The sequence below is a fragment of the Botrytis byssoidea genome, assembly GCF_014898295.1.
Source record: "Botrytis byssoidea strain MUCL 94 chromosome Unknown BBYS_005, whole genome shotgun sequence".
Taxonomy (NCBI): domain Eukaryota; kingdom Fungi; phylum Ascomycota; class Leotiomycetes; order Helotiales; family Sclerotiniaceae; genus Botrytis; species Botrytis byssoidea.
The window spans coordinates 1,113,800-1,138,451 of record NW_024065846.1 but is presented as its reverse complement, the minus strand read 5'-3'; the positions used below and the strand labels follow the sequence as shown (position 1 = coordinate 1,138,451).

The window sequence follows — 24,652 nt, the reverse complement described above, 5'->3', positions numbered from 1 at the left end:
AACAAGGAAGGGAGAGCTTTTGAGTGTGAAGTACGATAAAAGTTTGGATGTCAGGGTACCTAGCCAGCCAAAGTCTATAAGCATCTAAAGTTTGGATACTTTCCAGACTGCTGTATAAGGTATGGGTGGCTCATACATAGGGTAGTTCAACATGCGAATCTGGTCTGCAACGAACGCAATTATCAGAACGGATGTACGATGTAGGTAACATGTGACCCGGCTAGCTTAGCCTTAGCCAGTCGCTCAGATCAAAGAGAATCTGAGAGAGATCACATTAATAAGATCAGTTACTACGCCACAACTTATTTCAGTCTTCCAATGCCTCATAACTCTTTTGAATATCGGGAAAATCCATATCTTGAAACCTTGATAGCATCAAAAATATATCACAACACACACACACATGCGGGCCAGTCAGTCGTCGTCTACTTGTGACAGGAAGAAACACGATCTCCGCCTTTAATTTTCGACAATGTTTACATCCTGAAACAAGCGAGGGATATTTTGGGGGTTATCGGGATATCATGGGTGTCGATCTGGTTCACGAGTCAACGAGAATATTATGAGACCACATTCAATATAAGATACATTCGTCTCTTTCCCCTCCTCTTCTTTGGGAATACTAATGCATTACACATGTTTACTATAACTATCTGATCACAAACATAAAGATCTTCCCGCCAAGATCATATAGAGTTATGATACTGTTGCAACCCGTATTGCTGCGGTCAGCATCGGTATACTATATATCCTTAGGAATACCTAGGCTTCATCCGAAGTCTTCATACAACACTCCATTTCGTATCTCCTCTGTGCCATCATATGTTTCGCGGGGGGACATGGAAGAAGACGTGATTGATAGATAGTACAGTATGCTTGTTTCAGATGCCGACGAACACTACGGTAACATTATGCAGCCAGCTTATGAGTTTTTTTCAATATGAAAATCCGGCAGAGCTCTTTTGGGATAATTGAATCAAGGAGGATTTATTATTGATTTCCCAATTATTAAATCACAAAGCCATAACAAAGTGTTCTTATCCTCCCAACAGGGCTGAGGTGGGAAAAAGTAAGCATCATCCGAAGACAATGGTTCTTATGGTAATATGGTTACACTTTCAGAAAGGCTCAGAGCCGCCACACCAGGGGTTCTAGGATGGGCTCAATTCAACGATTACGAATGGCTGGATAGCTGGAAGCTATACATCGAACCGGTTGCGATGCACAAACTAATTATTTAGTTGCTTTTGGTAGGTACGCTCGGGCTTCAAGGTAAACAAAACCCCAACCCCTCTTTTGGCGAGGGGTTATGATCATCATGGAAAAGCATTGAGCAATGAGGGGGAGGCGAAAGAAAGATGTTATCGGCGTCAATTCCGAAGGTTAAAAGTACTACCTTTAAAGTAATAGGTATGTGAAAATGGCATTGCAATCATACTATCCTGTTTAATGCGCGATAGATATCGTATATGTCCAATGGATTGTGTTTCCTTGCTCTGCTTTGCTTTCTTCCTTACTTGCATCGCATTACATTGGAGGATTCTTTACTCCGTACCATCATAAAGCATCTTCCCCGTCATTGTTGATAGACTCGCGTGTGTAATTGTCCAATCAAGGAGGGTATGAGATCTATTGCGGTACAGCTCTCTCACCAACCCTGTCCCTGCCTGCATGTCGCCATCTTTCGAACCAAGATTTCGTTCCCTGATCAGTAACAACAAGAGCAAGCTACCTAGACATGTATGAAATACGATGCGCCGGGCTTTTCAGCTGATCGATTTTGATTGATCCGCTTTGCGACGTACAAACACTACGGTAGATCAATATCTTGGTTTTTTCAAGGGAGACGCTTTGATAACATGAGAAGTGATAGATCATGGAAGGGAAGCTTTCATTGTCTTCTGGCCTTCTACGCGTTCTAGCGGAGATAAGTGAAGCGAAAAAGGCGAAAACAAGATGTAACGTAAAAAAAGTAAATAATACATATGAGAGCAAACAGGGACGGCTTAGATCATCTTCTAGGTTCTTCCACAATAGCGAGACATTTTCTGACAGCCCACTGCCCGCTTCTTCCTCCCAACATGGTATTCACTCCTACGATTTTCGTGACCGAGTTGCTTTCCGGCGCAATGCGCATCTTCATCATCATCATTATCATCTGTGAATAAAAGAAAATCCGGGCCTTGAAGATCTGTACGTACAGCACGCACCAGGGAGGGACTGGAAATGGTTCCTCACTTATCAGAAAAAGTTTCAAGGTCCCTAGGTAGTAGGTACAGACCCAAAAAAGCTCCCCTTGTATATTTTTTGCCGCCGAGCTAGGTCTACCCCTTCCCCGATCTCCCCCTCCCGGAATTAGACACTTGACAACTCACACCTACATACATCCATCATCCCTTGCTACCGGCAGCAAACTCCGCACGCCACGGAAATTTTTCAGAGCTCCATCGCAAGTGCACTTTGAACTGTGTTTCCTCTTCCTGTTTGACAGTGTGTGGATTCGATGTGGAGAGACTCCGATAGCCAGATTTGCTCCAGAGGCACAACATCCAAAAAAATCCCATTCCAGCTTTCGTGGAAACATTATCGCTATTCTCCATGCACGCACCGTACACGTGAGGTTATCCGCAGCTGCATATGCAACCCATATTCCCACAACTGCTTTGGTACGAAGCGTGCCTATAATTATCGGTACCGTATATTTTCTCGCGGTATCTAGATTTCAAGAACCATGGATCGTACGGAATGAGACATGGGCTTCGGCGACATACTATGTAGAGATTTACCTTGCATCTGGGATGACCAGGTAAACACATAAAATTTCTGATCTTTTCTTTCCTTGGTTCCTTTTTACATTTTACAGATTTTTGGAGTGATATCCGAATCCGAAATTTAGTTCTACATATACACAAGAGAGAGTGAGATCGCGATCTGGAGCGGCCGACGCGTTAGATTCGTGTCGTAGGAGATAAGGGAATATGGATATGCCATGCGCGACGAACTCGTCTTTCATTGAAGAATGAAACTACTCCTCATCTTATGGCGCTCTTATTCAAACCCGTCATCGTAGAACTATATACCTATGCATCTACGTTCCCATCCGAACATTTCAGATGAGACAATAATCAAGCATATCATATGAAAACAAATATCGCCGTTATGGATACAATTTAATACCGTGCCGTCGATCTGTACTGTACCCAAAGACCAAACCAAACGTATTGTGCTGGCGCAAACAAATCGCTGCATCCATCACCGCCTCTGCAATTTCCTATCTCCAAGGGATCTTTCTCTCTCTCCCTTTGAAATCCAACCAATACCTCAGATTACGCATGCAGTAGGAGAGTTCGTGCAGCTTCACGAAACCAATAAGGATTTGCGAATTGCGTCATATTATTCTAATAATAAGAGGGCGATATATGCATCTGCACCTACTAAGGTGCCTATCTCCTCTCCCTTGCATTCGAAGAATCATTAGCTTCCGCCCATTTATGGATTTCGAGAGATGATCATTGGTCGCGTGGCTCCATCCTCCAAAGAGAAAATATATTGCATTCTGGGGAAATGAAAATGGGAACATGTACAATGTACTCCACCGTTGTCATCGGAAAGGTCAATCATTTTAGGTAGAAGAGAAAATTAAAATTACCTTTCATCAACGTGTCAAACATTGAAGAGGGTCGAGACTCTGCCGGATGGCGAGAATAGATTATTTTACCGCCGAACCGTGGTAAGGTTAGAGAGTGTAAACGAATTAAATAAACGAGGGAGATCGAACGGGAGAACAAACGAAGGACAGAAAAGAAAGGGAAAAGGAAAGAAAGATCAAGACAATGAATGAAGGTTAGCTGCTCTAGATCGATTAGCAATAGTCAATTAGCAAAGGCTTGATGGATGTATATCGCTCGTTAAACTTCATGAATTGGACATTTTGTCTTTTCTCAAATCGATGATTATGCCTTTTTAAATCGCTTCGATGCATCGGAAAGAGATATATCTATCTACCTAGGTACATATACCTACCTGTGAACCTGATATCAGCTAAAGAGTAGTATTTCCCTCCTTACCTGAGGAATTCAAGATTTTGGAGAAGCCTCCTCAAACAACTCCACATCCAATCAAACCTAAAAATGATCCTTCACAAGAGGCACAGCAAATATCGGCCATGCCGGGAAGTTTAAACGGAAGTGGGTTCTTTGCCTTGGCAACCGGGCAAAGACAGACAGACAGCATAAGATACATACATACATACCTGTTATGTACCTATGTATTTTGTGCAATGTTGTGTCATCACATGATTGTTCTACCACGTGCGACTGCTTCGGAGGGAGGGCCTTTCGTCCGAGGTTTTGCAATGTTATGGTTGCTATGTTACTACCAGTTTGTATTTTTCGGATATTTTCATATTCTGTTCCCATGGATCATGGACTGTGAGATTGATGGGATGCACTGCATATAATGGAAATGGAAAATGGAAGTAAGGTTACAAGGTGATTTCTACAAGAACAAGGTATCTACCTAGTATATCTATACTTCACTCCCTTCAATTTGTTGCAGGGACTATCTTGAGAAAGATCTATAGGAACGCTATCCCATATCATGTTTTCTATCTTCAATTATCCTTTTTTTGTAATTCTTTGGCCCCAACTAGATAGACAGCAATCTAGTCATCAATATCTTTTCCTTTCCTCAAATCAAACCTATCTATCTACTTCAGCTCAGTCCTACGTCTCACAAGCCCCCAATCACGTCTTCCATTCTTCTCGTACCCGAATCCGGGAGTTCTGATATCCATCCCCTCTGCGGGCTCTTCGGGCAACACTCGTTACATATACCAGGTACATATGACTCTGCGGGCGTCCAAACCCTCAAGACGTCACCGATATGCAGCCAGAGAATCCTCTCGGAGGAATAACAAAGCACCAAATATAAATCTCGTGTTCTATACCCCCCATACTCTGTTCTCTCTCTCTCAGTCTAGTTCTCGCGCAAACATGGCATTTCAAACACCGCATACTCAATTCGCGTGGCTTGACTAGGCCGCTTGACGCGTATGTGGAATACGGTACTTAGATATGCCAAATCTCTTTTGTCATCTCTTCGGAAATTGTGTCTGTGGTGGGAAACTCGTCATTTCCATCTGTCTGTGAGGTCGCGGGCAGGAAGTTCCTTGTTGTGAAATTGCCGTTGTCTAAATTGTGATTACAAAGTTTATGGGGAGGCTGAAAGTTCGAGAATATTTTTGTGCACGGATGGGAGCGACCGGTAGCTGGTGCTTTTAGTAGTGGCTGTGTCTTGTTTTAATTTTTGGGGGGAAATTTTTCACCTCGCTTTGACGTGCTGCTAGAGAATTAAGACGGGGATGCTAACTACTGGCGGTTGTTTCAGTTGGACTTTGAATTTGTTGAGAGAGCATTTCTTGAGGCTCTGTGCAAGATGGCGGTGTAGATGGCGATCGAGATGTCGATAATTAAGGCATCAGATAATGAGATTGCCATGATATCATATCCATGGATTTCCCTTGCTTATTCAAAGTTGAATGGGTATTCACAGCCAATCTATGAGCTCATAGTGAAGAGTTATATCTAAAGCAGTGAACGAGGTTAGAAATGTTCGAAATGCAATTTGTTAAATCTTAAGGCATGCAGGACCGTTGTTTCTTGTTAAAAGTCAATCGAGTTTAGAAGATACACCTTGATATCGAGCATTTGGCGGTAGTAAGTCTGCCGGTCTCTAAGCATGTATGCATTGCGTTTCAAGTCCCAATAATATTCTGTTGTGACATTGTACCTATGTAACTGTGAGAAGTCTCATTCTATCATTGTAGTGCCCATCACTGCCAATTCCAAGAGACTACGTATCGCTATAGATTTCTTGCAAGCTGAAAATTGTTCAGTGATACTTCATATGTATTCCCATCTCCATCTGACATGATCCCGTTTTGTTTTTCTTACTATGAAGCGCTCAATACATTCGCTCGTCCTCCCCTAGTAGAAAACACGATTTACCTAGTCCTAGCTGCTTGCTCAATAATACTGGAACTAGTATATCCGGCTCCATCCCCGACCGTAGGGTGTTTAGCTCAGTTAGTCTTCGGAAAGTTCACGAGGCCCCGTACCATCATCTATGATACGAATAGAGCCCTCCTGATTCTCAAACAAGAAGCGAGTATTGCACATGTAAAGCGGACAGATGATGTGAATACCTGATTGTGAAAACCAATAAAGACCATGGTTGATAGTTTCACACTTGTATATGGATTCTCTTCTACCACATGTGTACTTGGAGCGAAGCTGTCAGTATTCCAATGTACTTATAGCTCAATCATAGAAGAACTCTAAGCAACAATAGCAAAACTCTCCATGCTTTCTCAAGCAATGCATAGATACATGGAACTACGCAGCAACTCCCAGCACAGTAATAAGCACAAACCAAATCCTCCTAGCAAACAGTATGGCACTTCCACTGCTACTGCCACATCCTCCTATCCCCCCATCCCCACATCACCCAGAAAATCCTCAGCCCGACGATTCCAAAAGTGACCAACGATGATCCTATCACTCGCTCTCTGCTAACTACTAAACACACACACGACCTATTCCTCCTCTCTCCCGACATAGCTTTCGACATCGATACTGAAGCTGAGTCTTTGTCTACAGGATATTGTAAACGAGATCCTTCACCCTCGTCCTATAACTTCCGAGTCCCCATCCCACAACCCCATCCCCTCCGGACAGCTTTCTCATCAGAGACATCAGCCTAGCCGCAGAATATCTCACCGTCGATCTATCCCAGCAAAAAACCTCCCGAAAAAAACATCATCACGCGCAACACCATCAATATCCATCTCTACCCTCCTAGCTCCGCGTTAAATTTCCACAGCTATCTCAAAAGTACATCAGATCAAAGACGAACTCAAAGCTATTTTGTGATGGAGAACACCACAGATATGTACGGGGCACAGTTTAGCATGTTGCAGAATGCGATGAATAATGATACTCGGTATGATGCCAATCTTGATGCGTCATTTTGTCTGGGGGATTGTTTGGGTCTGTAGGTATGGTGTTGAATATGTTCGGAAGATCGTTCGTGAGTAGCGATGCTATGGAGGGGGGTATGGGTTGTGGCTAAGGAGAGGGATATGGCAAGGAGCAAGTGGAGAGAGTGGGATGAATGATGTTAAGGAAGGAAACGCAATTGGATTGTTTTGAGGATGGAAAGTGTTCATTTTTAAAGCCGAGAAAAATATATACAATGAATAAATTATCTGACACGGGAGGTGTTCTCGAGTATCGATTTAACAGTGAACATCAATGACTCGAAGGATAAAGGCTCAACGGCTTCGAATATACAGACGTATATGACCTGTGCTTGTATATCTACTATTTCACCCCCAGTCTCTCTCTTCAAGATTATTGGCCCAATAAAAACATAATAATAAAGCTAAACAACAATGCCATACTTACTTGACCCCTTCATGGATGATACAGCTTTGTACGTGACAGCAATCTTTTGTCAACGTCAACAAAACTTATAGGCAGTTCCACATCGCACAAAGAATACATCTGGCTCTCGATACCAAGAGCTGCTAGGGTAGTTCGCACTAAGCTTCTCGATGCTTATACTACCTTCACTCGCATTCTTTAAGTGTTCCTCATAGCCGCTGTCAGTAATGAATCCGGCCGCTCTTCGATACAACAAACTTAAATGCCATTGAACAGTGAGCCACACTTCAATTCGCGAATTAGAAAATCAAAAACAATATCAGGGAACAATCGAATGATATTGTGCCACCTTCTCAGACAATGGGAGGTAAATCGAAATGCGCACCAAGTTCAGACTTAGAGGAAAGACTATTTCATCGAACATCAATTGGGCTACAGCGAAAGAAAGAAGCCTAAGAATGCTTTGCTTGCCAGATGTGAAGAGAGATCCTGAAGGGGTATGACAGTAAGTATTAAGGTGCCGCTGTGCCCCCAGATGGCTTAATCTACTATTCCAAACCCCTTTCCCGGAAATATGAAGGATCACTGCTTGGACTCTTTTGGAAACAGGCAATCTACAATTGCTGTCAGGAATAAAACCACTAGTTAAACCCCTTTACTACTCTCTGGATGCCAAACCAAAAGCATGGCGAACAATAAGTTATTACCTAAGCTTAAAAATTAGAAGCAGTTCTCGATAAGTCTTGTAATGTAGGTATACCGAGCAAAAGAAGGCGATCCAACTTGTCTTTGAAACGACGAGACTTCTCGAATGGCTGTAAGAGTGCGAACGAAAGGTAGGTGACTATTGCATGATCGACGAAAAGATATGATATCAGAGTATATCTAGATTTTTCTGGGTTGAAAGGTTTCCTTGTTATCTCAAGAATTCTCTGTTTCTAAACCTTTTAAAATTCTGAAAATGTTGATCTTAGGATGACGCAGTCGACACCATGTCTCCTCACTCCACCTAAAACTGTCAGCGGAAATAAATGCATGAGATTGATGTCATACCTCCTTGTGATTGGGGTTTCAATCTCATCATGTAACACTGAGATATTAGCGATGTTACGAAGCAAATCAATAGATTATAAATGTGCAGCCAGTGATGTCAGGAGAGAAGTAGACGCATTTGTACCTGCTCGCACTGCGACCAAATAAGTATCATTTTTCTATATTACGGATTCACTGCAACCAATCTGCTTCATTCGTGTGCAGTTTTCTTCCCCCTCTCCTCTTCCCTCATAAGCACACCGCCCTCTACTACTTAGATCACATCCATACCGTTCGTGCTCCCATACAACTAGTAATCTTTTCTATGCAAGATTTACTCAACCAATTTTCATCCACAAGGGCCACAACCAGCAAACAACTATGAAACCAATGCCAAATCGTAAGATGAAAACAATTATGCTAATTCCATACACAAGTTGCCCTTTCCCCCAATGAATCGAACACCTGCATCGCTATAAGAAAAAAGATAAAGTTGCAAAGCAACAGGAAACTATAAAAATTCGGCAGCCAAACACATTGTTTGAGAACGGCCTATTGAAATACGGCGGTCATTCATATTTTTGTCCACTAAATATTGCCCAGTGGATGTATGTTGCTGAAACCGAACTGAATATACTCCCTGGATGAAAAAACACAAATTGTAGGGTATGAAAACAAAGGAAATTATTTTTAAGAAGAGGTTTTCAGCGTAAGCCGATAACACTCATCTCCAACGTCCACACTCTTCGAATCCACACCTTTAATTTTCCCTCCACACCTTCTACGTTCTCCAGTTCGACACCTTCCCACCAACATCTTCTTGCAGGTTTTCTCCAAAAAAGCAGAAGCTTTTGTGCCATACCTACAGCATTACTACCCATCTCGTTGCCACGGATATCAGTTCGGAGGCGAGCTAATGCGAGACTGCATATAACAGCTTTGTTTGGTTCTCCTGCTCGGTGACCCCAATGATCGTCATGGTTGAAACCTCTGTTTCTGTATTAGTTGAAAGTCTATGGGCAATCTCATCAAAAATAAACATACCCAGCAGTCAACATCTCAATCAAATGTTGTTCCGTTGTACCTGTTTCTTCACTTCTTCTCAATCCAGAAAATATACCATCCTGTTTCAACAATGCCTTCCCGGCCGCTCTCTTCACTTCTATCATCTCCGATTGTTCGATATCAGGTCTAGGAGGAATTGCATAGAAGTCCAAGTCTTCTCTCAAAACAATTATCCCTGCTCTATCTTGTAACATCTCCCTGGCGGATCCTGCCATTGGCTCAATTGGTATAGCGTCGGCGTCTGGTCCCGGTGAGTTTGAACCCGATGGAATGGTTTGCGCCACGTTGCGAAAGAATTCAAGCATGTATTGTAAGGATGCAGGATCGTACTGAGAGAAAAGGTCAGCTATATGTATGTCTAAATTTGACAGTATATTGCGAATAAATAATGGAGTATCACGGACATCAACCTGGAAAGCATCTCCTTCGTGGTAGGTACTTAAATGGCCGTCCGGTAGTAAGCCATTGGGAAAGAGAGATAGGAGGACGAATTCAGGAAGTGTTAATAGTTCATCTCGAGACAAGGTAAACCGAGTGCCCCTAAATTACGAGATTAGTAGATGCGGACAATTGATTTCAATGTTCCATTTATAGCATACCGAAGGTCCATGGTGATGTTCTCATCTGCGCCGACATCTAGAGTACGTCAATAATTGATTCATCCAGCAATTGATGATAATCAAACCCTACCTCCAAGAGTGTTCATAGGTGCTGCACCTTGCTGCACCTGAGTAATAATACTCGCAGCTCCTCCGGCGGCCGCCATCAGATATGCGAATCCGTCGAGTGGACTTGAACCTTCTGAATATGCAGGTGGTGGCTCGTTTTCGTCGTCTTTCTTCGAGGATTCGCCTTTAGTGTCCTGCGGTAGTGCAGCTTTTGTTTCCGCCTCGACGTCTCTTGAGGAACTAGAAGCTTCGTGAAATTGTCGATTTTGATCGGACGCGACAGGTACGTATTCCGGAGCAGCAGGAGATGGAGATAGAGATGCGCCTGCTTCAGTGACGGCAACCTTGTAAGCCTCGACAGCTTCGGCAGTTGAAGTATAAAGAGAAGAAAAGGGTGGGGGTCGTGGTGAAGAAGGCGTAGAATGCGATGGCTCTGAATTAGGGTATCTAGGGGGTGGTGATTGAGTCCGATCTAGCTCTTCCTCCAACTTCAATTCGTGCTCTCCTTCTGTAATATTATCTAGCCCAACGGACGGACCGTCGATGGCTCCTTGCGTATTGGACAACGTGGTTGCTGAGATTTTCGGGGAACTATTTGAAAATGAGATTTGATACAAGGATTAAAATTTAATTGATTGAATTGCGGAAATTGTTGATTGGCATTGAAATGCGAACCAGAATGTCAGTTGTGGTGCGATATGTATTGAGTGTTGTGTATAATTGATTCTGATCAATTTAGGAGGGATTATATAAGCATCATGTTACTATAAAGAGTTTAGCGTAATCACAAAATATCAATGCATAACCAACTTAAGTGCTATGATTGGTAGCCGCTGAGCGCTTAGAGTTGTATCAAGAGAATCGTTTGTTATCTGTCAGATGAAAGCTTAAGATTGATTATGGAATCTATATGATAACCTTATAGATGTATAGATTCAAGCTAGGGGACATACATCTAAATATTCTTGTAAATACTTGTTATCTTTGAATAAAGAATCATATGTTTGGGGTTGACTTCTAGGTAGTCATGGTTGAATAGGCATGCTCAGATATACATCTCTCGATACATTTATATCTGAGACTCATATTTTAGGTGAGCACATCTAGATACACATATCTAGACACCTAGCTTCGATTGAACTGTACCCTTCACCTGTATCCAGTTGATTCTGATGTTATCCACGTAAAAGGTATTTTGGTAAAAGAACTTCAGCCTCTCCTTGGCTTACCAGCGGTATAAGCACTTGATGTTCCTCGTACTTTGTGTTGAGCCAGTTTCTATAGACCATCTAAACCAAATGAAATATGCTGATATCAACTTAAGCGTATAAGATTACAATGTCAAGACCAATATTCAAAGTATAATAAGGGCATTCGATAAAGCTCGGTCATCATGCGCAAAGCTCTTTCTCAGTTGACTTTGCGAAGATCATTTGTCAGAGTCGAATCATAAGTTTTCAGTTCAGTGTGCGCTGCCTTCACCTAATATGTCGTACTCTTGCAGGCTTAAAAATCAATCCATCTTGCCCAGAGGACCGGGCATGTGGGATGTCCAATCTGTTTCTTCTGCTACTAGCGAGCTTGACACGCAGGTCCAGGAGATCTTTGCATTAGTGATAGCTCAGTCAGCTTCATACCCCCCCCAGTCAGAGCAACGTTGATACATCAACAAGACCTAAATCATGATTGGTCCCAGGCCTCTTCTACTTCCTCAATAGATACTGACCAACCATCACCGAACGGTTAAAATGAATATAGCCTACCTTGTCGGATCAGATCTTGTGGATAAAAGTGACCTAAAGCGCCACAAACATGAAACCCATGGATTGGATACCTCCAAATATCTATATTCGAATTATACGCTCCATGCGCGAGGATTCCCATGAGCAGAACTTTGAATTGCCCACAGAAGATCCCCATCCTCCTTTCCCACCAAGCCTTCCTCCATCAAAGTTTCGAGCGAGTAGGAACCTCCAAAAAAAGTCTGACCAATACCTGGCCGCCTCAGAATGCTCGCAGATCTCAATACAGACCTATTTGTCTGGAATGGACTCGTATCCAGACATGACTAGCAAAGGTTTCCGATTTGAAGAAAACGCTTGAAAAGTGCGGTAAAAGCGAGTTCTATATGACAAGAGTAGTTTCAATTTAGGAATCTTACTAGAAATGCTAAATGACGATACCCTTTAATATGCTTCATATGTCTTTTTCCTGATTCAATAACTGCTTCTATCATACACGATCAATCGTTCCCCGATCGAAGCGAGGAGAGAAAGATACCTGCCTACCCATAAGCGAGTTGTTTTAGGCGAGAGATAGCAGATCAGTAAACGATCAATAGACATATCGATCAAATGATAGCCCTGAGGCGTGTCTCTTTTCAGCCGAGATTATGAGGAGACTTGCGATATCTAATGAAGCTGACTCAGTGTTGCATATCCGACTCATGCTATTGATTGTTGAGGTATGCGTTCATTGGCACTCGATGAGAATCACATGACTTCACTAGCGATCTCAGGGTTCATCTATAAGTCTTCCCGCCTGAAGCACCACAATATCACGGACTATGACGTTTGATACAGCAAACATCAAGTCAGCGTGAAGGCTTTGAATTACTCTTGAATTTGTCAGAACCGAGGATTTTGCATTTCGGGAGCACCAAAAACTGACAATATGACACATATTGGAAGAAAAAATATCCCACAATGGAATGGGATAGTCTAGATTAACACAGGATACATGAATTCAGGGAGCCAGAGATCCAACTTCATTCACAAAACAACACGAGAGGGACAAAGTAATAACTATTCACAAATCAAGAACAGAACTATATACAATCACGGCACTCATTACCGATAGCCCGTTTTCCAGAGAAGCCAGCACACAAATCGTGCGACCCCAAAAGCCCAAATCAAAAGTTCTTTAGTGGAGAAAGAAATGAGAACAGAATTGAACCAAAAAATAGAATAGTAAAGTAAAACAAATCGACGTAGAAATCCTAGAGAGTGTACGTATATTGCCTCACCAATTATCATCTCCTGTGCCAGAAAACCCCATATCAACTTTGCATGGATCAAAGTCCATCCGCTTCCCCCAAGATTCGAGGAATCATCATCGCGCTGCCCCTCCATAGCCCTCCACCACCCACGATCCACAAGCCCTGCGTCTCAAAATCCTTCATTTCCAGAAGGAAATTTAAATTCCGGAGTCATCTTGTGGGAAAGGCTCAGTAGGAGTCCAAGCATTCCAAGCTGCACATGTGTCTTGGAAAGTGGACACATCAGCTGTTCCAATTGTCGGTAGAATCTTACTCTCGCTCTCGACAAATTGTAAAGCCAGACCTTCAGATGCGTGCCATGCGATATGGCAGTGCATGAGCCAAGAGCCGGGGTTATCGATTTGGAAAGCAATGACAAGATGCCCGCCGCTGGGAAGTGTCATCACGTCACGACGGGGTGGGTTCACGAGATTTAGTGCTGTGGTAGCGGTGTAGGCTCCGGTACCTTGGGAGAGAGTCCAGAAGTCGTGACCGTGGAGATGGATAGGATGGTTAGGACTAGAAGTTAGATCGTTAGTATGGTTTGCGATAAAGGAATTAGTGGATAGTGGTAGAAAGCTTACCCATTGGGTCCTGAGATGGCGAGAACGGCCCATCCCTGATTCGCCGTAGTGGACTCAACAGGGATAACATTGTATTCTGTTGGCCAAATATTTCCGCTGTTCAAGACAGTGAGAAGAGTGGGGTCGGTCCAGTTAAGAAGTAAAGAACTTCCATTGAATAGCCATTGACCACCACCAGTGGTCAACGTTGTCTTCATGATAGAACTGGCAACTGGGTTGATTGGTACAAACGGAACAAGGCTTGTCAATGGTTCATCCAAACAACTCGTACTTGCCGTTACAGTGGAGGTAGTCGTTGGATCAGCGGTAGAGCTAGAACCAGTGTATCTAAGGATGCCAGTGATGTTGGCAGCGTTGGTGTTACCAGAACATGCTGTCTGCCATCCTGCTCTGATCCAGTAGTTTCCGACCGCAGCATTAGCTGTAACAATGATATCGTAACGTTGAGCAATGCTTACAAGGATACTGGTAGCGTTGTATGGAACAATTGGTACAAAGTCCATTGCTATGACTTGGAAGCTGTGACCATCAATAGAAAATTGGAAATGGCCGTCGACAGCTGTGTTGATCACTCTGATACGGTACTTTTTGCCTGGTGTAAAAGTTTTTTGGAACTTTTTACCAGCTCCATTGTATGTGTTGGTACCGTTCATAAGACCAGTCAAAAGTGTCGGTGGTGCTCCTGTCTTGGCTTTATCCCAGAATAATTGAACAGGTACGTGATTCCAGTCATTCAAGAACAACATACCAAGATCAACATCGTAGTTGGCGGTTGCAGGGCCGTTGATAACGAGTGGGCCAAAGAGTCCATCACCATATTGAAGAATAAAATGGGAATGATACCAGGAGCTACCATAATTGTCTGCGTGAAACTTGTATGTTAGAGTATCCCCAGGAGCAATTGGGCATTGCGTGATCCCTGTGGAGAGTGTTAGTTTGGGATATAGAATGGGACATGGTCAATTTTACCTGGAACTCCGTCGTACTGAGCGTTGTTCAACTGTCTGATACCATGCCAATGAATAGATGTTCCGTTGTTAGTGAGCTTATTCGTAACATGGACGATAACGTTATCACCCCAGTCTGCCGTGATTTGAGGTCCTGGGATAGTACCATTGAAGTTAAGAGTCGGGCGCGAAACTCCATCAGCACTGAGAGTTGAGTTCTGGACAACCAGCCAGTACTACACATTACAGTGAGCTTTGATGATTGTGAAAAAAGGTTCAGATTGCCATCTTACCTCTCTAGTTACACCTGTTTGTGGGACAGTAGTGTAAGAATTTGTAGATGCCGAATACTGTCCCCAACAACTCCTGGTTGTTGCAGTATTGGCACAGCTTTGCCGTTCTTCAAGAGCGGATGGGATAACTTCTGCTGTTGGCAATGCCAAAGCTAAAGAAAGTGAGGAAAATTTTGCCAATGAACTAAAGAATGAATTCTTCATGATGAATTTAATGGAGTTTCGACAAGACCCGGGAGAGGATAGAAAGAGCTGGTTGATTTGGAAACTGAAGACAACGCCATCATCCACACTCTTTAAATAGTCGACTAGATGCTACTTATCTGCTGAGATATCACCGATAACACAGCCAATATCCTTTTCTTTCCTTGTGAAGATGAATAGAGCCTCGGATACTGCGACGATATCCTCATCTTTCGTCTCCATATCTGCACTTCGAAGAGAGAAGGTCGTATCTCGCGAACGCACACAGAGTCGTTCACCCACTCCCACGCCAAGTATACCCTTTCCTGAGCTCCATTGAGCCAGAAGTGAATAGCATTCAGAAGGTGGTATTTTCAATAATGCAGTGAGAAGGCTTGGGGTGTGTATCGCGAAATATTGATTCATTTACACCTGATGAAAAACCCTTGATGTCGATAACAATGAAGCTACCCGACGCTTGCGATATCTTCCAAAATGGATATCAAAATGAGATTCTTCAAAGTAGTGGCGCTAATAGGCGTACAACTATGCGAGCTGCATATTTTCGCTAGTATGAAGTTCCATCTTAGGTCGCACTTCTCGGGGAATTTGGGCTGCAATACGTAAGGTAAGTTGTCGCTCATGTAAGCGCGGTTGGCTTAAGCTTTATTGATGAAAACCCGTTAATCCCACTTGTCATCAAGAGCTTTCAATATCGTCTCCTCAGAAAGCAAAACCTCAGAAAATTTCAGAGAACATCTCACCCAATTCTATAGTTTACTAACTTGAAGATCTTCACCGTAAACGCAATGTCTACGCAATATTTATGCAATGCTGTTTGGAGATATGCCAGCACGAGTGAACTTCCAAGATTCTCGAGAAGAGTTGTCGATAGCCATGTAGATGCAGAGCTTACTTCATGTCAGCGCAAGGGGTAACGAGAGGGGTTGCCGATATCACATGGAAAAACGCCATACATCTATTCCTGCGGCGCTACGAGCTGTGATTGCAACAATACCTTGTGAACCATTTCGGTTGGAACGATTAGATCTTTAAATGAATGCAAGAGCAAGCATCCACAGGGACCTGCTTCATGTGTGCCTATGCCGGCCAAACTTTGGCTGATTCGTGCGTTAATATGGTTTGAGCAGTGTGTATTGCACCGCGCTCAAAGCTTATTTCGCAAGAAGCGTAAACCTGTCACTTGAAGTAATTTCGGCTGGTTTGGCGATAGACTTCCTTCCCAATACTCATTAGCCAGGCGCCAAGAGACCTGATGGAAAGTTCACGATACAACTACAGAGTCAACTTGAACTTTTGTGATAGACTTCACGGACCCGTTCACCTATGCCAAGTATTAAAACCCTTCTCATGCTACAAGAAGTAAACTCTGCATCGGGCAGTTTGATGGTTCGGGGAATTGTAACGAAAATGCTGACGACGACTCTCCATCTGGTGGAGGGGTAAGATTGATAATGTGTATGTCACGTTCTCATCGATCCCCGTCAAATATGACAATACACATCGTTGTGATAAGGTGGGCAGAGCAATCTTGCTACTGGATCTCACGCGTGGGGCTTAATGCCAATATTTCCCCTGATATTCACCTTGAAAGCTGTTGAAAATATAAGCATCGTTTTCCCGGATGTGCGGAGAGAGGCGCTCCCTTTGACAGGAGGGAAACACGGGCTCTAAGAAAAGACCGTTGATGTAGGGCCGTTGGATATCCATCGACCAGCTAGTTCTTCATGCATCAATTTATTTGCCAATCAAACGCCATCATGAACTATTTCCTTTCCTCATGGCCAAGGTCCATGTATGTTGTGAGTCGAAACAAGGCCATTATTCTGAACATAGGAAACTCGCGGAAGTATGCTTCCTAGAATGTTGTGAGCATCTCTAATTCAGCATTCAAATAGCCTGGCAGGTTTGATCGAACTTACTACGATTTCAATCCATAGCTAGGATTATTCGGATCAGTCCCATATCAATGCAACCGCTACCTTCCATCCCGGGTATAGAATTCCTTGCAAAGTAACCTTGAATACGTACCCCATACACGTTTTTTAATATGATTATATTGCCGAAAAGATACACATATGTTCATAGGTTATCCACAATTTGAATAAGACTAGCGATGGAAAGATAGAAAATGCGACAGGTTTACAAGCATACCAATTTTCTTGGAGAGGTGATGGGGCTCATACTATCGTGAGAATAAGGACTAACAGATCACATAACCCATTTATTGAGAAGATGGATAGTTTCTGCGGCCGTGCGCAGAGAAAGTAAAGTTGTCACGACCCGTATTTCAGGGGTTACGATTGAGTCGCTTTTCATGCACGATGCAGATGTGCGGGGAGTAAGATATGATAGTGAAAAGTAAGGTTGACTTCTTTGGAGACAGGCACCATAAAGATGCGGAAAGGATCGAAAGGGAAAATTTAGAATCTGTGAACCGAATTCGGAGGGAATCTTCAGAGTCAGACGGCAGCGAGGAGCTGGCCTGCGAGATACCCATACATGCAGCCCAATTCTTGGTGATGAGTCTACAATATAACAAATGATGCTTCAAAGGACGTAGTGAATGCTGCATACTCGACAAGATAACGATATAACTGCAAATCCCCTTTATCCAAAATATGGAAGAATGGTGTGGCACTCGCCGAGTAACAGTGATGGGTATTACTTTGTGTACCCCAAGGACCCTTTGATGTGTCAAAATCTGCAAAAGTATGAGCATGCAGAATGCCAAGAGAATCATGATAAGGGCGGAGATTGACAGAGAAACTTCCTCCGGTCGCATCCCACACTATACCAGTATCTAAGAATATTTGGAGCTGTAGCTGGAGAGGTGGGAGGTCATTGATGGAATAATGTATTGAAATCCAAATTGAAGATAGCCAAAGACCGAAGTGGTTCTGAACAGGCAAAAGATGATCACTAGTATACACCCACGATAGCCATGCCATATAATAGTGATCAGAATGGCGAAGTATCAACGTAAGTGACAGATATAGGAAAAAGTGACAAACGAAAAGAAGCAAAGGGAGATTTGAAGAGAGAGAAAGAAGAAGCAGAAGATACATACGATAAGCATACGCACGATGTGTTTACTTTGGTAGTCAGTAAACACCTAATTGAGTATTTAGATACTCGCTACTCGTGTCCGTATTAGAGGTCTTTGGCGAGGTTACAGTGGGTGTGTGTTTGTCGAGCTCAAACATCTGCCAAGCAGCTGGTCAGACGCAAAACATTTCCATGCGCAAGAATTCATACCTGTATATGCTTGAGATGCTTTACGAAGTCAACTTTCCATATGATGGACGATCATCCGAGCATTTGAGGTATGTAAATATGGCTTTCTTCTGTGTATTTATTCATGTCGAGTCGATGTGCCACGGGGATACAACGGGGTTGAGCGTTTTCTCGGCAGCCCCTCATGGTCTGTAAATTCATCGTATCACAGCTAATTAGTGACATCGAGTTTACCTCATTCTATCGAATTTTTCTCGATGGAGACTTTCGCATCGCAAAGATTTCCATTCTTTACACCTTTAGGATGGGACTACAGGTTCTCTTGTAGTACGAGAAATCGAACCTACTCAATTTATCTCACTTGGCACGCTATTCTAATGATACTGTAACAGATGAGGCGATATCGCGGCGGAAAGATTAGCCCATTGATTCCTCGATAGTCTTACACCGGCTGTGCATCAATTTTGACGATCAATACCCTCGAAAGGCAAGTCGACTGATGATTATAACGGTTTTTATATCTTGTTATTGGTGTCATGTTTCGACAGAATTTTGGCATTGCCACAATTTAGACCAGATATATATGAAGCCGAACGAAGCTACCGAACTCATCACGAATACCATGATCAGCTTGTTAATCAAAGCATTTGAGCATGGTATTCTACGTGCAAATAATGCCACTTACAGCTTGTACGCCCGTCGCTAAAAAGTAGCGCTGGCAACGTCGTGATTCCAGGGGATTTCAACCAGATGAAGCATTCGAAGACCTACCTTACTCCATCGAGACCAGCTTACCAATCTCTTGTTGTCTTCTTAGATAATCTGGTGTGGCCTCTCGGCATTGTTCAAGCAACTACACAATCAGCAGACATCCGAACGTTGAATATCGAGCTACATAGAATAAGTGATTGCAATTATAGGGCTGTGATTTTAGGGCTTAAAAAAAGCAGATCTTACCATTCGAAGTCGAACGGAAAGTGTAAATCGTACCCTGGAACTATAGCAATTTACAGTGTCTAGAATATTCAAGGCGTCTAGTCTGCTCTGTCGCACAGCACAGCACTGTATTTTTCAATCTAAATAGAAGGCGGCTGTAAAACCCCCAGCATCTAGGAACACATTCCATGATTTCTTCGATTGAGCGACCATAGAAGATTGTATCTTTTTCCATTTAATTGGAGTTAATCTTACTTTGGCCCCATCTTTGGATATTACATCGTATGAGTATTTGCGCGAAGGATTGTTTACCGCCAGACATGACCCATTATCCCAATCTGAATCCCTTTTGAACATGAATTAAATTTCAATAACAGAGTGCAAAGAAATGAGTCTGGCAATGATGAGGAAATGGCAAGTGGGAGTCTATAGAGATGCGCTAAGTTGGTCACATTTTGGGCCATCAAGGGGGTTTCCTTCTTGTTCGCTAAGATCGTTCAAGTGTATTGCGATGAAGATATAAATCGGGCATTATTGCACAGATTTTATATGATGAATATCGACTCACACTCATTGGATTTTGATCTCTTCTTCTACTCACTTTGAGGTCATTGCTCGTCAGACTACCGTCACAAAAGCCTCGCTTCTGCATCAACAATCGCATAAACTTACTCCATCCTTCTCAAAATGAGATTCCAAACACAATGCCTCACAGTTCCCCCACTTCTTGTCCTTCCTACCAACGCTTGTCTTACGGTAGTTTCCGAATGGCTGATCGAAGGCTGGCAAGGTATCGTCATGAACAATTCCTGGCCTCGATGCTATAATCAATGGGTTCCCTCCGACGTCGTGCCTGATGCAACTACAGGGATGAATTTTACTCTCACAGGCTGTGATGATGGCTACAGCGCAAAAATATTTATCAAGACTGGACTGAATGCTCAATCTAAGCTGATTGAGTATAAGACACCTTATAAGACGTTTGGTCCTTATGATATGGGTGCAACTGAGGATCCATATACGGCCCAAACGATACAATACAAGTGGATGAGATCTTGGTGTTAGTGGCTTCCCTAAAGTGCATTTGCTATTTGGATCGAGTGTTTATATTCATGGTTTCCGCAATTCGGTCTTTTGTGTTGAGAAAGGGATAATTCGAATACTGCATTGAGGGTTATGATGGGCTGAACCTACATTCGGGAGCGATGAGAGTTGCATCTAGTCTGGAGATTGTGACTCGGAGTCAGGTTCTTGTTTATAGATTATTATTGAGTCTGTATTTGGTACATATATTCTTTCATGGAAACACAATTGGGCCCGTTGTTCCGTAAATTATGGAGACGGTTTTTTCAATTCTATCAATATCATTTTGCACATGAAACAATATCCACGCACAATTTTCCAGGCACAAGGATCCTAAAAACGTACTTTCCTCATCACTTTCATCACAAAGATTTCCTAGAGTTCAGAATAATACCTATCCTAGTCATTTTCAAGAAACAGGACTTCAATCCTCTTCTTTCCACCCGCACTTTCTGTGCTCAGTTGTGGATGAGACGAAACGGTCTCATCGAAATTCAAACCACCACTCGACCTGTTCATCATTCGCATGCTCTATCAAATCCCATGCTTTCGGCATTAGCATCTCTTTGGTCATTTGTTCATCCCCTAAAAGCTCATATCAAAATAACCTCGCCGATTAGCAGTCGCCCTTCCATTTTACCTTGACCCGTCTCTGCTCTTTACATTTTGCAATCAAACCCATAGACTCCTACACCCATAGTATCTTGTAGTCCGAACTATTAGAACGCCTCGATAAGAACTTCGATATTCAAAAGCGAAACAACACTCACTTTCGACATTGAGCGGCACCACGGAGGCACTGCTACCATACACTCCTCCATCGGGTCTTTATAAGAAAGGATAAAGGTACTAAGTATATAGAAAGCTAGAAGAGGGTTGAATTATGGATGTACTCGCATACATATCTTCACACACTCGGATGTTTCCCGGAGTTCAAAGTCTGTGGAAATGTATTACTTGCATCGTAGAGATGGCTATTAAAATGGCTTATTGGTGCGAGTGCCGCAGAGATCTTAGAAATAGAGATGGAGTGGGTGAGAAAAGGTAGTAGCATAGAAATGTAAATTTCAAGATCTTTGCCTTAAATATCAAGTCTCCATAGATTTTTGCTGTACACTGAACGACAGACAGCGTCTAATCCTTTGCGCCCAAAATCCTTGGACCATTATCGGATTATCAGACAGGGAAGCCCAAATTTCGAACATTGAGATAAGAGCAAGTTTTATAATCAATAAGATGTTTCAACATCCGTACATAATAAAGAATAGGAGTTTATCGTTTGCCGCCCCATCGCACCTATAAGCTTCTCGACCAATCCCACCATACAAGCTTCAAGGCTAACCCAGGGCTCGCATCAAAGTTACGCCTCTCAACTTTCGTCAATGTCATATACCTCGTTAAATATCTCATATCTCGTGCCTCACAGCCGTACCCTTAACCCATTTCATCCTCACTTACACAACATCCACAAAAACGACCTCAGTGAACCCTCCATCTCCCCAGATACCCACAACGCTCATCGCAAAGCCCAAACCGGCAACCACAGTCCTGACAACTTGGCTGGCCATGAATCCCTCCATCTCCTCTCTCACTTCTTCCCCATTGACATTATCATCCATTTCCTCCTCACTACTCGCCAACCCCGCACTTTCATAATCTCTAGCGCTCTTGCTCAATACCTCGTAACTTGCATCCATTTGTCTGGGACTCATGGGTTTCTTTGATCTTTTCCTCTGTGCAATGCGTCTTGGACCTGTGGAGCCTATGGCAAGTGGGATGAGTTTATCAACGATTGAGCTTGAGGCGGCGAAGAGCGAGGTCCAGAGGAGATATGGATGTCTTTGTCCTCGGGGTGAGAAATAAAAGGCGAGAAGGAAAGACCAGGATGAAATCCATGTGAGCGCACGAGTATGTGTTGTGGCGAGAGTAGTCAGGGAGCTGTAGGAGCGAGATGCAAGAGTGGCGGATGGGAGGGTTAGGAAGGCTGGGATCGTGAGAGATGAGAGGGTATAGGAAACGCCCTATTTTTTGATGATTATCAGCCCCTTGAATTCACAATAGATTGAGAGGATAGAAGCTGATAATAAACTAATAGAATAACAAGCTCCAAAGTCTGGAATGACAAGCTATAGTGGGGTGATGCAAGCAACTTACAGTAAGTAGGCCAAGGGAAATCGATCCCACAAACTTCAAAGTCGAAACAGTCTTTGTAGACATCTTGTCACCGATTAGTATCCTTCTCAGATATGCTCTTGCTGAAGGATTGTTCAATACGCAAAGGTAGTGTGATGGATATAAACTGGGATCTAAGTTGTTGATTTGGTCAGGTATATTTAATCCAAACTAAGGGAAATCCGCCGTCATTCTCTTTAATGGATCAATGGATCGATTATGATATTATGTAATCATATCTTGGCTCGCGGAACTTATCAATGAATAGCCGGACCGAGGCTTGAGACCCCGGATTTTGTAATCGGGTACCTAGGTAGTTTATGTCTTACTTTCCAAGGTTAGTTCAGTAATCCAAAGTGATTTGGTTTTCCCATTGATCCTAATAAGCTGTTGTATTTAGGAACTAATCGTAAAAACAACGTAGTATAAGTATCTATTCTATATTATCGATTCCGCCGCAAAATTGCAAACACCCCTTTGATCCTCAAGATATAAACGAACATGGCTCTACCTCGATCAGAGTATCTCTCCGACGTCTGGCGGAACGGTATTTTCGGTATGAACTTCTAACAGACAGCACAGTTTGCTTTATTTTCGCACGCTAATCGTGTTTTTTTTAGACAACAAAGTCGTCTTCTGTACTGGCGGAGCAGGTTCGATATGTTCCGCTCAAGTGCGTGCAATGGTTCACCTAGGTGCCAACGCGTGTATTATCGGACGCAATCCATCCAAGACTGAATCTATGGCCAAGTCCATTTCGACTGCGCGTTACGGATCGAAGGTCATTGGAATTGGCGGTGTGGATGTGAGAAACATAAAGAATTTGGAGAGTGCGGTAGAGACATGCGTGAGGGCATTAGGGGGCATTGACTTCGTTATGTACGATTGCTTTACCCATTCCCCTTCCTCAGTTGTATCAATGGCAATATCTAACATGACCACTCCAACAGCGCTGGAGCAGCAGGAAATTTCATTTCACCCCTAGAAGGTCTCTCCTCAAACGCTTTCCGAACTGTTCTTGAAATCGACACTCTCGGCTCCTTCAACACCCTCAAAGCGACTCTCCCACACCTCATAAAATCCGCCTCTGACCATCCAAACACAGCTTCTAATCCCAACACCGGAGGTCGCATAATTTTCATCTCTGCCGCGTTCCACTTCACAGGAATGCCACTTCAGGGGCACGCAGCAGCAGCAAAAGCAGGCGTCGACGCTATTTCTGCAACAGCCGCGTTGGAATACGGGCCACGGGGAATCACTAGTAATGTGATTACTCCAGGACCCATAGAAGGAACAGAGGGAATGGCACGGCTGGGCGATAAGGAGAGCGAAGCTAGCGGGGATGCGCAACGAAGAAACCCGTTGGGGAGATATGGCACAGTAAAGGAAATTGCAGACGGAACTGTGTACTTGTTCAGCGATGCGGGCAGCTTTGTCAATGGTGAAGTTTTGGTTATTGACGGAGGAAATTGTACGCTTTATTATTTCCTAATTTTTCATTTCCCCAACCCCTTCATTCACCTTCGCTAAGTTATTCTACTAACCGAGTCCAAATAGGGAGGCTCCCAGGAGGAATGGCTGGAGCAAAGAGATATCCCGATTATTTACTAGACGATTCATTCGTACGAAGAAAGGAGTCAAAGCTGTGATTACCGGGTTACAGTACACGCTGCACGCTGTGGTGGGCTGCTATATTGGGATTAAGACATGTAACGCGATAGACATTTTGTATTCTGGCGAATTTGGGTCTTTAATTGGCGATCCTCGTCTAACTACTGGGTTTCGATGTTTATTCTACCTTCCAAGGTTCTTCATGATCGTAACATCGTTGTGGCATCTCATCATCCATTTATGCATAGGTAGCTTCCTTGATCTTTTCCGCCACATCATAAATACCTAAGCACGCGGCCGCATCATTCCTTTTCCTTTCATTCACTGCCCAGGTGCGT

The 24,652-nt window shown here is 43.2% G+C and overlaps 6 protein-coding genes across 6 annotated transcripts; 3 read left to right on the top strand and 3 right to left on the bottom strand.

The window, feature by feature from the left end:
• Window positions 1–6,230: 6,230 nt before the first annotated feature.
• EAE97_003156 (uncharacterized protein) lies at window positions 6,231–7,057 on the top strand (the record flags this gene model as incomplete). The annotated part of the gene is made up of 3 exons (XM_038873668.1): window positions 6,231–6,295; window positions 6,523–6,703; window positions 6,764–7,057. 3 exons carry the CDS (start codon window positions 6,231–6,233, stop codon window positions 7,055–7,057), a joined length of 540 nt encoding a protein of 179 aa, XP_038735531.1.
• Window positions 7,058–9,181: 2,124 nt separating this feature from the next.
• On the bottom strand, window positions 9,182–11,499 carry EAE97_003155 (uncharacterized protein; the record flags this gene model as incomplete). Its single annotated transcript, XM_038873667.1, has 6 exons — window positions 9,182–9,467; window positions 9,522–9,871; window positions 9,947–10,082; window positions 10,142–10,178; window positions 10,233–10,801; window positions 11,471–11,499. The coding sequence occupies 6 exons, from the start codon at window positions 11,497–11,499 to the stop codon at window positions 9,182–9,184; spliced, it is 1,407 nt and encodes a 468-aa protein (XP_038735530.1).
• Window positions 11,500–13,405: 1,906 nt separating this feature from the next.
• Window positions 13,406–15,275, bottom strand: EAE97_003154 (uncharacterized protein; the record flags this gene model as incomplete). The annotated part of the gene is made up of 4 exons (XM_038873666.1): window positions 13,406–13,766; window positions 13,832–14,750; window positions 14,801–15,014; window positions 15,072–15,275. The coding sequence occupies 4 exons, from the start codon at window positions 15,273–15,275 to the stop codon at window positions 13,406–13,408; spliced, it is 1,698 nt and encodes a 565-aa protein (XP_038735529.1).
• Window positions 15,276–20,135: 4,860 nt separating this feature from the next.
• Window positions 20,136–20,513, top strand: EAE97_003153 (uncharacterized protein; the record flags this gene model as incomplete). Its single annotated transcript, XM_038873665.1, has 1 exon — window positions 20,136–20,513. One exon carries the CDS (start codon window positions 20,136–20,138, stop codon window positions 20,511–20,513), a length of 378 nt encoding a protein of 125 aa, XP_038735528.1.
• Window positions 20,514–20,785: 272 nt separating this feature from the next.
• EAE97_003152 (uncharacterized protein) lies at window positions 20,786–22,748 on the bottom strand (the record flags this gene model as incomplete). Its single annotated transcript, XM_038873664.1, has 2 exons — window positions 20,786–22,552; window positions 22,686–22,748. 2 exons carry the CDS (start codon window positions 22,746–22,748, stop codon window positions 21,986–21,988), a joined length of 630 nt encoding a protein of 209 aa, XP_038735527.1. The 3' UTR covers window positions 20,786–21,985.
• A 456-nt stretch (window positions 22,749–23,204) lies between these two features.
• On the top strand, window positions 23,205–24,352 carry EAE97_003151 (uncharacterized protein; the record flags this gene model as incomplete). Its single annotated transcript, XM_038873663.1, has 4 exons — window positions 23,205–23,259; window positions 23,324–23,582; window positions 23,654–24,174; window positions 24,261–24,352. 4 exons carry the CDS (start codon window positions 23,205–23,207, stop codon window positions 24,350–24,352), a joined length of 927 nt encoding a protein of 308 aa, XP_038735526.1.
• Between the last annotated feature and the right edge of the window lie 300 nt (window positions 24,353–24,652).